The sequence below is a fragment of the Numida meleagris genome, chromosome 1 (genome assembly GCF_002078875.1).
Source record: "Numida meleagris isolate 19003 breed g44 Domestic line chromosome 1, NumMel1.0, whole genome shotgun sequence".
In the NCBI taxonomy this organism is placed as follows: domain Eukaryota; kingdom Metazoa; phylum Chordata; class Aves; order Galliformes; family Numididae; genus Numida; species Numida meleagris.
The window spans coordinates 23452416-23473226 of NC_034409.1; the positions used below are offsets into that span (position 1 = coordinate 23452416).

The window sequence follows — 20811 nt, forward strand, 5'->3', positions numbered from 1 at the left end:
ATCCTCTTTTAGACACAAGCAATGTTCCGGAGGAGCCCAAGGAGGTTGTGGATGCCCCGTCCCTGGAGGTGTTCAAGGCCAGGCTGGATGTGGCTCTGAGCAACCTGGTCTAGTGGTTGGCGACCCTGCAATCAGCAGGGGGGTTGAAACTAGATGATCTTTGAGGTCCTTTTCGACCCAGGCCATTCTATGATTCTGATTCTGTGATTCCCTTTGACTATATGTATGGATGTATCTAGATATCTTAAGTGTCTGCAAGAATATAGATGGTTCCACCTGGGAGGCCAGAAAAAAAAAAGCAATATTTTGCTGTGAAACTATTTCTTGTATTGCCTGCTAGCACAGGCAAACCTCACCACTGACTGCACTGCAACATATAGAAAAGATTGCAATACAGGAAATCAGAGAAAAATGTACCTATAATCAGAAGCGATAGTTCTAGAATACTTCACAGAGAAAACAGTGCAGTCATTTATCATGAGCTGATACTGTTAGCATTAGGTAGCTCTGTTTATTTAATCCCTGATTTATTGCTATGTTGTGGCATTTCTCTGTACGTCTTACATGGCACTTGATGAGGGGGAAGTCAGGATGTTATTCAGCTGTATTATGAGAACATTTCCCATTTATGAATATTTTCTGTTCTTTACATAAGTTATTGTCAAGAAAGGTCATCTAATAGCTTTGGACATAATAATCCTCTTGTCTTTCTTTGTTTATCAAGTTTAAGTGGACAACCTCCATTAATTCCAGTGCTTGCTCCAGAATGTCTTATTTTAAATCTTTGCCAGTGAAAAAAAATGAGAAAAGATCATCTGAGAAAACTTTAAAGATCCTTGATCTTATGATTAAGTCCAAAGACTATCGGTGTCAATGAAAAGCTGTTCACTAGCTTCAGCAGCAACTAAATTAGGTCCTTTGAATGGGACTGGACTAAGAATGGTTTCCCAACACAGCATCAATTTCTTAGGGGAAAAGTAAAAATGATTTATTAATGACATTTCCCAGTTTGTTGTGAGAAGCAAATGAGGTGATTAAGAGATGCTGAAAGGCAAGTGAAAAAAGGAAGGAGGATAAAAGAGACAGGTCTGGGAAAAATGCAGAGGCATGTTTATATTGTTGCTTGGACTGAAGAGCCAGAGAGGATATGTGGACTAGAAGAAAAAGAGAGCTAAGGGCATGGATGAGAGTTTAAAGACTTATTTATGACATATCTACTTGTTACAAAGAATAATCAGTCTAGAGCTCTTAGTAGAGAAACTGTGATGTTCAAGTCGAAAAGAGTAGAAAAGAACTCCAGGAAGAATTTTGACTCTGTTTGTACAATGCCTGACAGACTGAAATGCCTGACGCAGAAATGAAGAGGGTAGAGAACTGCATAGCACAGAAGTCCACTGGAGGTTATTAAACATGAACATATTCCACTTCCACTTTAGTGTGTCTTAACTTGCAGGCTACCAGAAATGGGTAGAGTCTGCCTAGGTACAAGTACATTTTATGCCAGAAAAGGAATGTCATATCTTTAATCTTCTCCAGTCCAAACAGACTTTTGTTCTTATATCAGTGAAGAGAGAAATGATAGGGTTCTAAATGATTTGAGGAGAGAAATCAGAACCTTTATGTTATGCTCAGGCTACTTGAAAGAACAGTGAAATGTATGTGCTAAACTCCTACAACACCTAATGCACAAATTTAATTTTATTCCCAAATAAGCCTGCAGTCTAATTAAGGAGTTGATGATAATTTCCTTTTGCATTTGCACTTGCTTAGTGGCAGGGCAAGAATAGGTAATTCTAAAATAATACAAAGGGAAAAAACCTTGAAACTTTCTGCTATTTCTAACCATTTTGATTTTTATCTGCATGAATGTTTGCATTCTATTTCATATAAAATATGTGATTACATGAAGTAGTATCAAAATTGGCCACTTGAGGGCAATACTGTAACCTAATTTTCAGCATTCTGCTCTAAACTTGCTCTGTGTCATATTAGAACACATATTTCTTGGACAGTTGAGGGTCCAGTTTTAGTTGCATACATGTTAAGTATGATGAGTGTTTTTCTTTACTCAATTTTTCCAATCCCTAATATACAAGAAATAGAATTTCAGTGAAAGTTATGGTGGCTTACAGCACAGCAAGATCTGGTTGGCAACCGTGCCCATGGCAGGGGGGTTGGAACTAGATGCTCTTTAAAGTTACTTCCAACCCAAGCCATTCTGTTATTCTATGGTTCTGTGAAACAGCTTCACTTTAGTATCTTTACTTCACTGTGTAATTTGAAAATCACTTAAAAGCACAGTTTCAACTAAGGTTATCTAGGGCTATGCTCATACATCAGTCAACAAATTCAAGACCAGGAGGAAACTGACATATGTTTTTGATGATAAAATGGACAATGAGACAGAGAAGGGGCCGTTTGAGGCAGCCCACAACACAGAAGAATTTTACCAGGTGATACACAATGTGGCACGACTGAATTCTACAAAAGTGCATCCTTTGTTATGAACTGGGACCCAACTGGGAAAGACTAATGGCTGAGCAAAGGAAATACTTTATAGTTTGTTAAACTTTGAGATAATTAATCATAAATGAATGTCTTACAGACCAACTTCTATAAAACAGAAAATTATTCATAGGTCAGCTTTTTGTTTAATACACACACATATTTGATTAATATGAAGGCAATTACTGCACACAGAGATCCCTCCCTTAATTGGTACCATATGCAAAATAGAAAACTTCCATTTTGTTATGGTTTTTTCAAAGCACAGATGGTCTAAATAAAGAGTTTCCAAATTTCCTGATGGAAATAAGGCTATTATGTGAGTCTCATAACATTTGTGTGGCAGAAAGCCATTCTCTTCACTGCATTTCCTGCATCTTCCCAAACAGAGCCCAAACCTAGAGTTGTACTTTTGTCACCCCTTGAGCACACAGAAAATCTTCATGCCAATTCAGGATTTAGCTTTTTTCATTTCTGAACTGAGACACTAAAATCTGCATAATCCAAAAAAAGCCCCGGCAGCTGGTGAATAAAATGAACTTGAACTCTTCCTGAACTGCCATTTGGCCAATGCTTGCTCAAAAGTCATTATGAAGACTTATCACTCTGATTAGGATAAGCAAATCTGAGTCATAAAAATTATTTACAACAGTCTAGTAACAGTGGAGAATACAGTATTATTTAAACTAATTTAAACTTATGTTTTGTCTTTACGCAGTTTCTCTAAATCATTTGGTGTCATTTGGTACCACATCTCCAGCCTTGAAAAATATGTCCTTCACATATATCACATTCCGGTTAGTTCTAGCAACCGTAGAGGGTTGTTTTGCACAGAAGATCAAATTTTAAACTCAAAATACTGAGTTTGTAGTAGTAAAGTTGTAACTTTGCATTAGTTTATGGTAGTAAAGTTGGAATTCAACCAAAGTTGTGAATCTATTTCTTATCAATAATGGCTTAATTACACTGGTACAAGAAACTTTGCTAAACAAAGGCTTAACGCACTGTGCAGATCTCCAAATTATTGTGCAACGTTATTGAAAGCAGTATGCCTATGATACAATACAGCAGATTAAAACTATTCTTTTCATTCTAAAAGATGAATTCAGTCAGCTACTCTTGGGGAAAAAACACATCAAACAGTAACAATTATTTTCCAGACTGTGACTTTCCCTATAGTCACAGTCAGTTCCCAGTGACATCAATGGGTATTCTGTCAATCAGTGGAAGAATAGATCTCAGACATCCTTTCTGTTTTTATCAACTATTGACATGCTAAATCTTCACAATGCAACAATTTCCCTTCCTACAGACTAGAGCTGTCAAAAACATAATGCTTATAGAACCATTCTGAACCAGGTTACTTGGCGGGACAAACACACAGAGCTCCACCGTAAAGTTTGGGAGAGGAGATCATGGTGCTGGCACTGTGTATCTCACTGGCAACAAGTGATGGCTCCACAGAGTTTACCAGAAACCTGATGTAATCTCATTTCACAGGTTATCCACAATTGAATTCAAAGCTTTTCCCATATATTCTTTCCCGATCTATGCCATCTTTTCTAATGACTCCTGCCTGATGCCTCTGCACCAAGTACAGTAGCCCCTCTATGATTTTCCCAGTAGAGCTTCTTGCTGCTGAGTGAATTCTCAATGTCTCCCTGACTCCCAGGCTCTTCTTATATTGTGCATTGCTTATGCTGAAAGAAAGTCTTATATACCTGCTTTCCATCGTTTTGTTGATTTGTATTTAAAATTCTTCATCATTATAAATATGCTTTCTGTGGTGTCTACTTTTTGTGTATTTCTTGCCATTTTGACAAGTCTTCCTAAAGCTGTGGAAGATATAACAACACAGCAGCAGTAACCAGACTAGAACTACTGCAGACATGCTGCTGCTTCTATCTGTCTTTTTTACTGCTTCTTCAGCTGCAAAGTATTCTGTAAATGATGACTGGCACCCCTTTCACTGGACTTCTCTCAGTTGGAATTATTTTACAGAGCCATATCACAACTGTTAATGACTATTAGCCTTTAAAGTACTGTCTACTTCAGATACTGGACACTCTGGTATTTTAATACAGAAAATGAAACTGACTTCCAAGGGTTGAAAGTGGGTGACCACTAGTCTTCCTAAACCTACATAAAGGAATTGTAAAATAATATATTTCAATGGGGTTCTGAAGAAGGAAGGAGAGGTAAGTAGGTTTGTCTCATCTAATTTTAGCCATCTAGAATTTGGCATGTTCCCTATGATAGTCATAGCCCATGGAAAGAAACAGATATTTCTAGAAGGAAACCTACCTCATTCCAAAAGTAGTGTCTAAATTGAGTGAGATGTTTTGTATTCTGGAGTTGCCTGTTTCTTCAATAACTAGAATTAGATCATGAGCTTAGAGTAGGCATTTAACTTTCACAGAGCTAAAATTATAGAACATACCAAATGATTAGCATCATAGAGAGTCCTGGCAGTGATGCCACAACACTCATGCTGATTCAAAGACAAGACCTGCTCCTGCCTCAAGTGTGTTGTATGAGCAAAGTGCACCCATCCTCAGACAGCTGCTGAAGGAGTTGAGCTATGTCACCTGAAGAAATCACTGCTACTTTTTGACCTTTTTCCTTCAAAAAGGAGCAGCCACAAAACTGCAGTTCCTTCAAAAAGAGCTGCTGTGTTGAAGGACAGTTCTTTGCTGAAAGAACAAAGGAATTTAAAAATACGTTTGGAATCCACACAACTGCCAAGGAAACTAGATGTGAAGAGAGAGAGGTCTTTCCAGGCACTTGGAAATGGCCAGATTTAATGCACGTGGGATACATCCTTCTCCATAAAACCTACAGACCATGAGAAGCCACTCTCTCCACAGAATACTTCCTTCTCCTTATTTGGATGGGCCCTGACACTCACCCATTCTGTTTTACTGCACCTAAAAAAGAAATCTAAACAAATAATTTAAATATTTACTTTTGTTTTGTACAACACTGTCAATATCCAGGCAAAAGATATTACTGCATTAGAGCATACTGAGGTTCATTTTAGAGAAAACTCCAACTGTGCAACTGCTGTGAAGTTTCACCAATAAAAACTGGCTTTGAAGCAAGCAAATCCCAGGGCCCATCATAACCCCCACTGCTCAGGCCAGCTCTTCCCTCCTCCATGAACCAAACCCCACTTTTTCTGAGAAATGAAAGCTGTACATGAGAAGAGCCATCACTGCCAGTTCATGATTGCAAATAAAGGAGGAAAAGAGAAGATAAACATTACCTAGTTTTCTGTCTCTACTTTGCCTGAAAAAGTGCAAAAACTAGGAAACAAAACATTTTACCTTTACAGAAAAGTGCTTCTTCTTGGGTGGATGCCAGACAGTAGCAGCTGAATGAAGAAATGCCCTCAAAGGTGTTAAGGATGTGACTAGCACATATGCTTTTATGATGACAGAAAGGTCTTGAGCTTTAAGGATATCCTTGTGGTCTGATGAAGCTGACACTTGATTCCTGGGAAGTAATAAGAATATAGAGAATTAATAAAGTGCTTTTGCATCTCAGCAGGAAAATGAGCTATAGAATAGTGAAAGCAATGGAGAAAATAATTTACGTTTTTTCCCAAGTTAGGTAACACAGTAGGTGAAAACTAGCAAGATGGAACCAAGCTTTATATCAAGTCTTTTTTGTTGCCTTCAGTATTTGTAATCATAATTTGCATACATAGAAAGTAATTACGTTAGGAGAGAGTTACGGTTGAGAGAACTGATTGGTAAATGCATCGTGGGCATGTTGTAAGTGTTGGAAAAGAAGCCACTCCTAAGCCAGGACATTCAGAGCGAAGGTAAAAGCATTAAAGAAACCTAAGCAGCTTAAATTACAGAAGTGCATAGTCAGGGTACCAAATTTAACACTGAGTGGTAGTGAATTCAAAAAAAAAAAAGGAATGGAAAGACTATATTAGCATATATAGAATTATCATTCTTCAGCATAATATAAGGCCATGAACATGCAGTACTGCATGCTTATACTAAGGAAATACATGAACTACAATTCCAAATATTATGAGAGACAGTAACAGCAATTAAGCTGTTACTCATAGAAGAATTATGCAAGCTATCTTTGTCTTGGAAAGGATGTAGACTACAACTCCCACAGGTTGCACGAAAAGAATCAGCTATAGAAACAGAAGGAAAAAAAAAAACAACAAACAGGGAAAAATCAGTTCTCTGAAATCTCATTGCATAGGGAAACTTGAACTATTCTAGGGAACATTCACAAGTGTGGTTCTTACTCCGTTAAAATCTCTGAATATCAATCTACTTGATAGCAAATGCCATGAGAGGATGAGTGTACAAATTATGTGTCTTTAAGACTGTAGCTAGTGGTAAAAGGGGGATTTCACACTCTCCTCTCATTTTTCTGTAATCTTTGTCAAGACATGGCCTCTTCAGGCCTCAGATTTGCCGTTTATTTAAGATATTCTAATAATATCTATGTTTAACAGACATTTTTCTTCCCCCTGCAGAATAGGACCCCTGACCATAAAAGGTGTGTGGTCTTGAATACAGGAAACTACATTTGGACAGCCAGTTCTAAAGTATATCTTAGTTCTTCACTTAATGGAAGGCCTCGGTGCAAAAGACTATCTGTGTGTGTCTGGAATAGGGATCAGACAGGGATGGGAACAGGAAACAGCTCAGCCACCATGAGACCTAAATATTCAATGGTGACTCTGGATCTATATTTATTTATCTAGAAGTCTAAAGGCTATCAACAGAAAGGCTTAGTTGTTCATACTGCAAGTGTGTATGAGACTGGCTGTTGCAGAAACAAACATGCCAGTATAAAAGATAGAACAAACCTAAGTGCTCCATCTGCTGTGATCTCCAGTCTCTCTCCATTCTGTGTCCCTGACTCCCAGCAAAATGCATTATGAAACACGTATAATTTCTGGGGGTAATGTATCATTAGCTTACAGCTGTGCTCCATTGGTTTGGCTCCATAAGTACTGCAGATGGGCAATGTGTGTCCTGTCGTTGTTTTTGCCACTGTGGGTGATGTTGCTTGCAGTGCTGTCCCTCAACAGCCCATGCCAACTGGAGCACTCTGGAGTGGCAATTGAGAGCTGCAGGTCTGAAAAGTACAAAGGGGATGAGAAGGAAAGGCAGCAGGCCACTGAAAATGCTGGTCATCTCCTGCCATTAGGGAAAAAAACGTGTAAAATACAGTAAGTAGAGAGGAGCTAACAGAACCATCTGAAAATATACAATAACAAATGCTTAGACCTTATCCTTTTTTGGAACTGCTAGCACAAAGCATTGCATCCACCAGACACCTCCTTCCAGCTACAAGCTCAGGAGCTTAGCTGCTGCTCTCCCTTTGTATGTGATTTCATGAGTGCTGCGTACAAAAAAAAAAAAAATTCCCTTCCTTTTCCTTCTAAATACAAGTTCTTTATTTCTAAATATAGAAGACCAAAACTTGTGTTTCTCACACAGCCCTAACTACAACTAATTTGGATGAGAAATGTATTTGTCTGAGGACCAAGGGACTTTGCCCCTGTGATCAGGCAGCTCAGGAAACAACGTCTCTTTGTTTCTAGGCTGACAGCTAGGGCTAGCTGTAGTCTAGGCTGACAGCTAGGCTGACAGCTAGGGCTAGTTTTGTAGTTCCTGTAATCTATGGCAGGTTTCATTCTCCCACTGAATGCAATAGGAGCAGGACTGACATACCAGAGCCCTCAAGATTACTGAGGCATGTGAATATTAATAGTAATCAAAATATTGTGATGTGATATCAATCAATGGATGGTATGTATTTTTTATTCTTACTGTGTTTATAAAAAGGCACAGAGCTCTTATGTCGTTATTTCATGCGGGGTAGTTTCCATTAACACTAACACACCTCACTTTTAGATATTTCATATTCCTAAGTAATAGTCAGGGTAAAGTCAATCTGCACACATTATTCCCAAACCTCATCACTTATCTTTTTAATGACACACTGCATCGTGCTAATGCTGTGAAGACATTGGTATAACTTCTCTCTTAATGTGCACACTCTCCAGAACATGTGAAATGAAAAACATAAATGAAGTTGTATTTCTGATGATGAGCTGTGAGCAGCCATTCAAGGAAAAGGACTAATTTTTTTTCATGCCGTTCCTGTCAAAACGACATCTTGATTGTTTATGTTCACCACTGTTCATCAGATCTGCTCAGTTCAGCCTTCCAACCTCAACTGGATCTAAAATTAATCTTGTCCTTTGCCTTACATGCACCATTTACCAGGGGTAAAGGCTTTACTAATAAAAAGCAGGCACTTATTAATATAGTACCTCATGTTCAGATTACATTCGCATTGACATCCTTGTCTTGTGCTATGCATTATAACTGATTTGGACTTTGTAAGTGCCTACCTGTCTGCTGATGGTGCATAGATAAAAAAAGCTACTGTCTGCCTACTTGCCTGTGAGGAATGAGCCAGTAAATTCCCATTAAGTGATTTATTTAGCAGACTTGCTTCTGAATATGCACAGGGAGAGGATCAGCTAAACCAAGTGCTTTTGTTTTCCATACCCATTCTGTGCAGAAATAATGGCATTTCACTACGGCAATTTCCACCCTGTAAAGAGACTATGAAGTTACACGACAGTAATTTTCAGTTATTTATTTGCAAGTGCAAATAACTCCCACATTTTCATCATACAGATTTGCTGTTCAGCCAAAACTAGAACTATAAAAACAAGTACACGTCTTCCACAATGCATGGCTGGCTTCAAAGATCTTTTTCTGATGTATCCTTACAGTGGCAAAAAAGACACAGCTCCTCTAGGAGCCAAGCTCTGACCCAGCGTGTCATGGTCCTGTAGCACATCCATCAGGAACAGCCCAGAACAGACTCTGGAATGCAAATCTCATGGCCTATGCCTGCAATCAGCAAGACAGAGGTCTATTGACCACAAGCAGTAACAAAGAAACACAAAATCCAGCCAAGTCTGTTACAGCAATCCCAACTACCCCTTGTCAATACCGCAGCAAAAGAGGGAGACAGATTGTCCTACAGGGACAGCTACAGCCTGCAGCTGAAAGGAGGCAGAATTGTGGTATGAGACCAAGCTCCCTATAACATATTCAGATTAAGGCATAGCTGTGTAACAAAATTAACAGAACCATAGAAGGGAGAATCATAGCTCTTACCAAATCATCTGAAAACCAAAATTTGTCAAAGATGTACATTTTTAAGCAATTTATTTAGTTAAAATGACCATGATGTTGAGAGAGCATGATTTTTGAAATGCAATTTTCTTATATAAAAGAAAGCCAATATCTCACTGAAAAGAAGAAGCAGCAGATAAGGGCTGTTCAGCTTGTTACTTGTTCAGCTGGTTCAACAGAAAGACAGAGTATATTTTCCCTTTTAAAATATCGTTTTAATTGTGTTGCTAAGGAAACAAGTCACCAGTATAGTATTAACTCACAAAGCAGAGTTCAAAAATAATGAGACGAGGTTTGTACTTTACCCTGTTTAAATTTAGCCCTTTAAAATCAGAATTTTAGCTGTTTGGGGAAGTTGTCAAATTACTTTGACATTAATTTAGTTTTTACTATCCAGTGAAGCTTTTACTGTAGCAGCTCATAATAAAAATGGATAAAGACAGATGAAATAAGCGTCCTAAAATTCTCATAACCACTGGGGAGAAGCTCCTTAGTTTTGCCATAAGTCACTGTAAAATGCCTTGACATAAGACAAAAATGGAAACCTGCCATTTCTCAAAGAGAAGGTTAAGAAAATTCAGGACATAGGTTATTACTGAGATCTATAAAAGGGGCAATGGTCCTAAATTATTCCTCATTCTGCAGACCATCCTCTTTGTATGGTACCTTAAGCACGTCTATTGGGTTTCTGTTAGCGCCAACCTGGGAGGAAGCCCATTACAAAGGGGCTGGAAGAAGGAGAAAGGGAAATGAGGCTCTCACAAGGCACTTACTCCTTGAGATGATAGATGATAGTACACCACCAGGCAGAGCTAATGAGGGAGTGACAGCTCCTTAATTTGGTATATCTACTAGTAACCAATAAATATCATTATGCTAATAATAAGGAGTCATCAGTAGCAGTGAACACTCAGATGTATCAGTTCTCATGGCAACTCTTATTACTCTTGTTACTGCTAAGAAGCAGTAACAGTGTTTGTTGGAGTTCTGAATTTGTTAATCAACACTATCATCAGTGAAAATTAGCCTGCAATGCCTTTACTGTTTGTGGCAATTGACACATTTTTCCATCTTGAAATCACTCTACAAGCTGTTGTTAATTAACCAGTCCTTTCAAAGAATGCAAATAACCAACATTTTAAATAACAACATTTTGTAGTAGAAATGAGAGAGGCTCAGCAGCTGAGATGTGTCAGTCAGCTTGGGAAACCAAGTTAAAAATTACCTGAGCCCCAACATTGTAGTCTCCTGTCCAGATTACATTTCCTTTTCCAAAAATCCTTATCTTAGTATGCATCATTTCTGTAGCTTTCAAGATCAAAAGAAGAAGGAAAAAAAGATGCAGACTAGAAAATAACATTTTTCCTTTTCAAGTAGCAGTCCCTAAAAGGCTATGCAATGTACTGTTTTTCATAAGAGAAGCTGTTGGCTTTGCCAAAATTACTTTTTGCTGCTGCCATTTGTGATGACTTAGTATAAAACAAAGGACCTAAAACCAGACACCCACTTTCACTTTGGAAAAAAAATTCATTGAAATTCTGGCTTGAAGAAGGCTTTTTATCCTGATATCTCTGAAATGGTCCCACTGAAGACACTGCCAAACAGCACCACTTAACAAATCTCAACCTTATAAGTCTCTTCTCGGTGTGCCTGGGGTGTTCTCTGTCCATTTTGATGGGTAAGGAAGCCACTACAAATTCTTAGCTGAATTCACACATTAGCCCTCTAACCACAGCAATGGGTAAAACACAGATCTGAGTCGGAGGAACAGCTGGGAAGCATATGTGAACAAGAGGTATAAGAACCTCCAAAGCAAGTCAACACCTTGAGATCAAAAAAATTAAGTGCCCTTTTGTTACATGAACTGGTGGTAGATTTTGTTCTGTCACCTGCAATCTCTCAAAGTACCAGAGTCAAACAGATCAGATGACAGTGACAGCAACTACACTGGTATCTAATGAGGCCTTTCAAACAATTTACACAGCTATGATTTCTTGCTCCCTCTCCCCCATTTCCGGCTCCCAAGTTATTCACTTGTCTTTGGCTCAGATTTCTGGTGTGTAACATGAGATTCAACCCATGTGCAATAAAGAATAGCTGATTTAAGAGTAACAGCATATGGCTGAGCAAAAGCTTTACCAATGGTTAGAACTACTTTTGGACAAATCGAGACCTCCTGACACCCAGCCAGGTCATTGTTCACATGGCTGTGGCCACATGCACAGATGGCAGATGGAATGCATAGGTCAGTCTGGACATGTGGTGATCTGCAAACGTAATGGATTCAACTGCAGAAGATCCCATTGGCTGAACTATATGCTCGCTGGTTGAACTAAGCGACCATCACTTAATGGAAAGAAAAAGGGAGCAGGACGAACAAGGATGTGCCATGTTCTTTATCCTTTCCTTTATGTAATCCTTTGATGTTACAAGAAGGGTTGTGACATGGTTTTGTTTGTTAAATTTCTTAGTTTGCTCAAGATCAAAGAGGCTATATTTTGCACATTCAAAAAAAAAAAAAAAAAAGGAAGAAAAAAACAGCAAAAACCATTGTCTCTGTTGGAAAAAAAGGCCATTTTGTTTCTAAAGTGCCGCTCAGCTGTCAGATCTATTAGAAACATTTCAAGAGCAATTGAGTGACCTTGGTAGCCCATGGTTGTGTAATGAAGCGCAAGGCTATAGATGGGATGAAGCATATCAAAAATGCTGTGCTTTGTTCTGAGAACATCATATCATTCGTTTCTTTCATATAGGACATCGTAAGCTCAGCACATTAATATTTGCAGAGTCTTCATCCAATTCCTTTCCTTTAAGCAGGAAAAACATCAGAAAAATTCAAAACACAAAAGGACATTAATCCTGGAGGCATATGGGAGACTTGCCATCTGAAATCTTCTGAACACCTTTCTGAATTTTCATAGTGGCAATCTGTTTCTAACAGGATCTTGAATTTTCTGACACAGGAAAAAAAGAAATGATGACACTCACCTCCTGTCAGTTCTCAGCAGTTTTTGATACAGCACAGTATTCAGAAAGAACTGATAACAGGCCATTTCTGCTTGCCTCTCAGGTTTGCTCTCTGACATGACTTCTCAGTGAGTTAGAATGACTTCATATTGCTTTCTGTGCTGGGATCATCCATCTGTCTGACTGGTGCGGGCTGCTGGAGATCAAAGAGTGGGCAAACTGCATTGCTCCAAACTGTTCCTCTTCTGGTATTTACAGCTGGGCTCTTTTCCAGGCTTTGTAGGTTGCTAAGGTGTGTTAAACAGCTGCAAAGACTGCTTCACATCAGGAGATGCTTAAAAAGCTTTCAGAGTCTTAGGCAGACTCCTGAGCACATCCATGGGTAGGGCATTTTAATCAAAGCCCACTGTCTAATTCTTTTTGCTCAGCCATGTATAGCAACCTGCTCTAATCTGTGTAACGATGAAAGTAATGACCATTCAAAGTGCTTTTTTTTTTTTTCATTTTTCAGTGCTGATTTCAGAGAATTGATGATTTTAGATGAACTACTGCTTTTACATGACTTGAGGTCATTGCACACTTGTCACAGAAAGCAGACCTATTCCAGTTAATTGCCTTCTGTTATCCATTTGACCTATCTGATGAAAAGACTCTGAAACAAAGATTGGTACTTTCCTGTGGCTTACACATTACGCCTTGAGATTGTTAAAGAAAGTGAGCCTTTAACACTCAGAGTTTTACAACCCGTGCACTTAGAAAAAAGTGCCTCTGAAACTCAAAGCAGGTGTTGAACACTTCAAGGAAGCTAGGAGTAGTCCTGGCCCCCATGAAGTGTTGGCAAAATCTTTAATGTCTTCACAGAAATGTGATTTCTTGCTTGATACTTAACACCCTTGTGATGACTTTGACTTGTTATAAGCTTCATTTAAGGTGGACACATTTCTGTTGGTTCAATATCTCACTCACTACCAGCTATTTATCTTACTGGCCTTGAAACTTCACATTATTAGTAACTTCTGGAAATTTAAACAATGGCTATCTAAAATGCATTTACTGTACAAAAAAAAAATGTATAAGAAAGCAGATCTCAATGGAAAGGAAATATACACTGTGGGTTAAAATGCACTGAAATCTGTGCTAAAAGCACCTGTGAAGTTTCAGAGTTATAAAGAATAACACAACATTTCACAAAAGATAACACAACATTTCAAAATACCTGTTGTTTATTTTTGCCTCTAAAAACACCAGCAAACACAGTGTCAGCTTAGATTAATCATTTACTATGTTCATTGCTTCTCTATTTTGGCGGAGTATCTATAAAATACGTTTGCTTCTTCATTTCTAATGCATTCTCTCAGTTGAAAGATAGGGATTTTTCAATATTTTCCAAAAACGTTTCTCCATGTGCATCCTTCATATCAGAACGTAAGTTTACAGATAAGTTGTAAAACTCTGTAAAAAGTATCACAGTGAAAATGCTGTCCGACTGGTGTGTAAGTAGGGCTACGATTCTGGTAATGCAGTAAAAGATACAGTATATGAGTGAAGGCTAAGTGGGGCTTTCTGGACCCAAAGCAAGCACCCAAAGGGGTGACAGCCAGCTGCAGCAGCTGAAAGCAGAGCACCGAAGGCTCACTGCAGCTGGACAGCATTTTTTACCAGGTTCTGAGAGCTCCAGGACAGTGGCAGAGGAGGAGGAAAGCTGCTCTTGCCTTCAATCTCATTAATGATGTCAGACGGCAACATCATCCAAGACAAAGAGTGGAAAATAAAAACAAGTAAACAGCCCTGCCAATGCGTGTTGCTGGATGTTGGCTAATGAGGGGGGCAGTAATAAAGGACTGTGATGGGTTTTAAGGCTGTCCTCTCTACTTGCTTTCTCCACTCATTTCATCTTCTGAGCCAGAGTTACCCAGGGACACTAGGGACAAGCAGGGCCGATTGGCCAGGCAGAGGGGAGGGAAGCTGAAGGTCGTTGGCTCCCCAGTGAGCACCAGGCAGTAAACATGTCACATAGTGAAAGCACAGTCACACAGCTGGACTGTCTTGGCTCTCCTTCCCACCCCATTTCATTAGGGTCATGTCTATCCGCAAAACTTCTGTGTGATTAAAACTGCTGGCCAGCCCTGTAGGTGATCAAGGGAGCATGCAAGGCTCACAGGCACTCATAAAATCTCTGCACTAGTGACACTAATAAAAAGAAACCCAGAATGGAGGCATGCAGAAAAAGTATTACTTCAAAAAAGAATCAGTGGTCTGGATGGTAGAGAAAAGAGTTATGCATGGCACAGGCTGGGCCCTGGATGAGGTGAACCAGGTGAGTCTGGTTCACTTGGGAAACAGGAAAACATTCCCACTGCTTTGCAGGCAAAACCTGTCAAAGGCAGTATTTGTTGTGCTTACATCAAGATGTCTTAGCTGCGCCCTAAACTTCCCTAAAACATTGTGGATCTCAGTCCTTCCCATCTCTCAGGTTACAGTAGATCTGGGAGGCATCCAATCCCAGTTCCAACCCCCCCTTGAGGTGAGGTGTGGAGTCTGAGCACCTGAAATACCTTTGCCAGTCATTCTCCAACCTCAGTAGCCTCAAACCTCACAGGTTTGAGCTATTTGCAGGAAAATTTTACTCATGGATCTTTGCAACAGATGCATCTTTTGCTGACCTAAGAAATAAATGCCAGGATAACTTCCTTTGTCATTTAGTACTCATGCCAGAACTTCCTCATGGCCCCAGTCCTGTATAATAAGCAGACATCAGGCACGTGACTAAAAACTGAGCCAAATGCAATGTATAAGCAACAGTGAAACCAGTCTTCTCAGTCTGAGCAGCAAGCCTTTATCAGTCTCTTCTATGCTGAATTTTAGGATCCATTACCATTCTTATACCACATCGAAAAATCACTGCCATGTGTCCATCATTCAGCAACTGCTTTCATCTTCTTCCTTCTCTTACTCAATTCTATTTAACCATAAAAATCACGTAGTTTCTCCTCTAAACTAAGCTTGCTTCAGTTTGAGTTCCCTGTGTCCATAATTTTTTTCTCATATGTTTAGAACAAATTTGAATTTTCAGACTGATGAAAAGATTTTCCATTAAAGAGAAGAAGGAAAGAAAAGGCACTGACCTGATATTTTCTGTAATTCTTCTCCTTTACAGAAGCCAAATTGATATATGGAAATATGTGGAGGTTCATATTCTCTTAAACATGAAGCCTAGCAGTTTAAGGGTTGCACAATACAAAAAAAAAAAAAATAGTCCAGGAATATCATCAGATAGAACAACATATTTAAAACAATAACCTTTACCCCACTGTCCACTGCTTATCAATATCAGCACTGTCATAGTCACAGTACATCCAGTAATCCCTTCCTCTTTGCCTTGCTGTCCCATATTCCTTTCTATAACGCAGTGTGTCTTTAATTAGATCACATAATTCTTAGAGCAACAACTTTGTACTTTCACTTTTACAGGAAATTGGTTGACTCCGAGGGGAGCTGACTAAATGGCACACAAAGTAATAACAAACCAATGATCCTCTTCAGCAGGAATTGCAGAGAAGTCCTGTTGACTCAAACACACATGAATGAAAATAAGTGACTGATTTGAAGGGAAACAAACCCTTATGTGGAGGAAATACTGACAAAAACTGTTCTTTCCCCAAATAATTTTAGAATTGAGGATTAAACAAATCCTAATAATTGGCAATCTTGCTGTTGTTGGGAAGAAAAGTCTTGCAGAGGATGCCAGCAAAAAGAATACCACACAAATGGAAAGGGATGGGTAGTATCTGGCTCTACATAGATGTTTACTTCAATTTTTGCCTTTTTGCCCCCTTAACTGCTACACTGAAATCAAATGATTTAGCTTTCTGGTTCTAATTTCAACTTCTGTAGGTGAAATTAGAGCTATAAGTTAGTTATATTAAGTTAGATAACACACCTACATTTATACCAAAGAGGATTTGTCTCTGAATTAAGACACTTGCACTTTGAGATCTGGTCTATTCAAAGATGAATCCCTCTCTGCCAGAGTGTACATTCCTATTTCTGTCCATGGATATCAGTGCAGACTATACAGTCAGCTTAGAGCTATTCAGCTAACCCTAAATTATGCTGGTACTAAATATTCTCTTGGAAAGTGCTGACTCTAAACTGTACTTCTGTTAATTTGGGGAGCTTAGATATCAAGTGTTAGATTTAGTTGTCCAAACGTAGACATCTCTTGCCATCTAGGATTCCATAGTATACAGGTTCTGTGCCCAGTCTGCCCATCCTACTGGGTGTCCTGGATCCCCTCCCCATGGCATCTCAAGTGGTGTGACACTCTTGTGGTAAAAAAGTTACCTCAGCCCCTAAGCCACATGCTGTTGTGGAGACACTTAGATTTAAGAGATGACTTTCTTTCTACTTTAAAACACTGAATTAATTTTGGTTCAACTTTTTTTAAACTGATAACTAAGAGGTGATGAGCAAGCCTTTTTCAGTCTGACAGTATTTCAGCAGATGACTAGAATAAGCCTCTGTTACTGAGTGAGAAGGTCTGTCAGAAGCTTCTGCTGAGCACACAAATCTACCTTCATTTCAATAGCACTTCAGCATCAGTTAGATTTCTCTTTGCCAGGAAGGAACTAGCAGAACAAGTATGGAATGAAATGCTTACAAATTGCCCTTCCCTAAAGAGAATAGAACACCAAACAGTCTAACATACCACATACACACAGTGGCTTGTACCACAGTTTATGGACAGCAGTGAGAATGTGCATATTTTAAAGGGAAAGTTCTCTGTGCTGAGTGCCTCTTCTGTTTGTGGTTTTGTGGCAGCAAATAATAAAACTACTGCAATTGGCTTTTCCCCAAATAGTAACCAGTGTTTTTTAAAAGCAGTCTGTTACAATATAAGTAATTATTTCCTTTCAAATTTTTAGAAATCTACTCAGGTTTGTCCAAAACCAGCACTATATCCATTTCTTTTATATATACTTTCTCATTCGCATTCCAGTGTAAGAGGCCCAAGGCAGTATGCATCACTGAAGACATCCTTAAAACTCACTTGGTGTAATACGGCTTCACTATAAAGAATTCTCATGGGGCCTGGGTAGATATTAATTATACTGCATGTTCCTTATGATCAGTTTTGACAATTTACCACATCAGAAAATAAGTGAATGTCCAATTTAAAGGGATACTCAGCATACAGTTCTTTAAGGAGAACTCTTCACATCGGTTTTAAAAACTGATCAATCTTTAAATGAAACAGTAAAAATATTAAAAGGGAAATATATGTTGTTAGATTAGGAACTATCTACTTTAACTTTAGCCAAGCATCCAAAAGTCAGGCATTTAATCAAGGCTGCTTGTCTAGGCTCCATTTACAGTCAGTGGTGAGATGTAATTGGTGATACCTGCCCCCAGGGTGTAATTCAACCAACCTACTTCAAGCATAGAGTTTAAGGTAAAATGGAGCAGCCTTTGAAGGTGCTCCTCTCTCTCCACTGACTTAAGGGGAAAAGTAGAATAATGGTGCGGAAGACACCTAATTTCTAAATGGCTCAATGACGTGTGGCAAATCTTTCCCTTATGCACTAAATACAGGATATATATAAAAGGAGAAAAAGGCAAGTCAAGGCAAGGAAAGGAAATTAGACCTACAAATCTCATGTCTGTATCTGACAAACAAGGATAAATACTATTGGGATAAATGTGGGGTTGGTTGTTGCTAGAATAAAAAACAAACACATTGAAAAAACCTTTCAAGTAAAGTTTATATAGTGAAGATAGATCATAAATCCAAGATAGCATCAATGCTGGATACTTAGTGATGCATCTGAGACCAGAATGTGCCCTTCCAAAATTTAAATAGACTTAGTATCGCACACAACAGTTTTGTCCAGTTTCCATTTGAAGCTGAATTTCACCCATAGTAAATTAGAATTCTCTGGCAACTGTCCCATAACCTCTAAACATTTCTGGTCAATGCTCTTAATATACAAAAGCTTTTTATCAGTAAACTATGTCTGGACTGCAACCAATCTCCAACTCCTACTCTTTCTCCATGCCACAACATTTGTATAAAGCTGAAGAAACACAACACACTGAAACCACGGCTTTGAAGTCTAGACACCAATACACCACATTAACACAGAATAGTCCAAAAATAAGTTACTTATAGCCAAATTATTTCTGCAGTATGCAGTGGCTAAGTAATGCAATGTTTTTACCTGAAAAGATACTGCACAACTACAATTTGCATTTAAGTGCCATCAGAAACTGATTACGATTCTTGTATCATTTTCATGGTTTTTATTCTTACACATTTTATTTTTTTCTAAGCATTACTGACTAAAAATACAAAGGACTTATAAGCATAATGGTCTCATTTCAGAGACTTCCTATGATGACTACTAAACAATCTTCACCACATATGCATATTAGAAGAAATTAAGTTACCTGAAAAGGCTTTTGTTATCTGGCACAATCCCTCTTTACTGCAAAGGAAATGCTGAATTTCTGGAAGTAGGTTTACCTGTACATGAAAAGAGAAGCTGTAATAACTTCATTCAGAAAATAGCTTTTTTTTCTTCTTGCTTGATTCCTCAATGGTTTTGTGTTTAATTTATTAGGGGCACTTCATGCACAAAACTCCCATTAGCATTACAGTTTTGCCATCCCTGCAACATGGGATAATGAATCTAAAGCACAGGCTCTTCCTCCCTGGCCATAAAACAATATCATTTCAGACTTACGCCTCTTCTCCCTGGTTGCTGAGCTGCCACCTCTTCCTTGCCTCCCTTTTTAGTTTGTGCAACTTCTCTGTATTTTGCAGGTTATCAGTCTCTGTCTTTCAGTGCACATAAACCTTTTATGCCTCTAGAATTTCTGTGTTTGGGCACTGTGGTAAGCTAACATAACAAAGACGCATCCAGTCTCTGCAACAAGGAGCTGTGTTGCACTGTCATATGATCATGTCAGCAGCAAGCAGTGTTAGTCCAAAATTTAATGTTATCCAGACACAGTGGCCATCTGGTTTAAGTCCCTGCTGTGCTTCAGTCTTCCTTATGGAACTTAGACAATTCCTTTGATCACCTTATACCTCAGTTATCCATGTGCAAAACTTCTGGACATTGCACAGTGTTGCTAGGGTTGTTACATATGGATCAGATACAGTAGTATTGCACAGAATGAGTAAAAAGCACTTTGTAGAGGCCTGAGTGGTTTTACGATCTGAGATCTGAAATCAAAGCATCTGTATTTCTAGCAAACTGAAACTGCTATAAAAATTACATTTTGGATACAGTGAGAAAGGGCATCCTGTTTTCAGTGGACACACAGAAGTGTTCTCAGAACGTGATGTATTGCATACCTGAACTAACTGCTTTTCCAAAGTAACTCTATTTCTCCCAGTCTCTCAGGTCAGAGTCTTGGCGCTATTATCTGTGCTATTTTACTTTGCTATTTTTTATTTATAAAACAAAATGTGTCTACAATTTGGTCACCTTTTTCAAACTCAGTTTGTCACTTATACATTCACCAATAGGCCAGGTGTTTGTTTAGGCACTAACTTATCTTAGCAACCTAAATTGTACCCACAATATGGTCAAGCTAAAATAAAGAAACAAGCAAGCAGACAAACAAACAAATAAATTAATCTTAGCATCATTGATGCTTTGCACTATGAGTACACAGACTGCTGTGTTAGAGCAAAGAGCTTCCATCGAGGCTTTGGAGGGTGACACTGGTTCAGCTCACACATTATCAATTGTAGGTGCACTGTTGCAGTTTGGAGAGGTGCCTGAATTCTGTTTACAAGTAGTAATTGCATTCGATAAAACTTAGGAGTGACACAAACTGTGAAGCCTAAACTAGTCCAGCTTTATCTCCTGCTTGTCTTACTATTCTAAAATATTGCCTACATTTGCTAATTGTTTCTCATTTCTAAATTTTATTTTTCCAACATAGTACTCGTTTAAGTTTCCTCTGACTTCTGTAGATGCTTTTGCTGCCAGACATTCAAGCTGAGGGTGGCCAAGAATGCAGAAGTTCAAGACAAAGAAGAGGAGAGCGAGACTTGACACTAAGTTCTAGCAATTTTAATTCCATTTATACTGAAATCCCTACATCCAAAATAATATGCTATGTC

The 20811-nt window shown here is 38.7% G+C and overlaps 1 protein-coding gene across 4 annotated transcripts in view; it reads right to left on the reverse strand.

Moving 5' to 3' along the window:
• The window catches only part of CPED1 (cadherin like and PC-esterase domain containing 1), a 158498-nt gene that overhangs the window by 91409 nt on the left and 46278 nt on the right, over positions 1-20811 (reverse strand). For all 4 annotated transcript variants that reach the window (XR_002434485.1, XM_021384823.1, XM_021384822.1 and 1 more), the window contains exons 5-7: positions 19122-19197; positions 7467-7623; positions 5832-6000 (exon numbers count right to left, since the gene is read on the reverse strand). Coding sequence is in view for 3 of the 4 variants with exons in the window: in XM_021384823.1 (XP_021240498.1) it covers positions 5832-6000; positions 7467-7623; positions 19122-19197 (402 nt within the window). In the remaining variant the exon portion in view is untranslated. The remainder of the gene's footprint in view (positions 1-5831; positions 6001-7466; positions 7624-19121; positions 19198-20811) is intronic.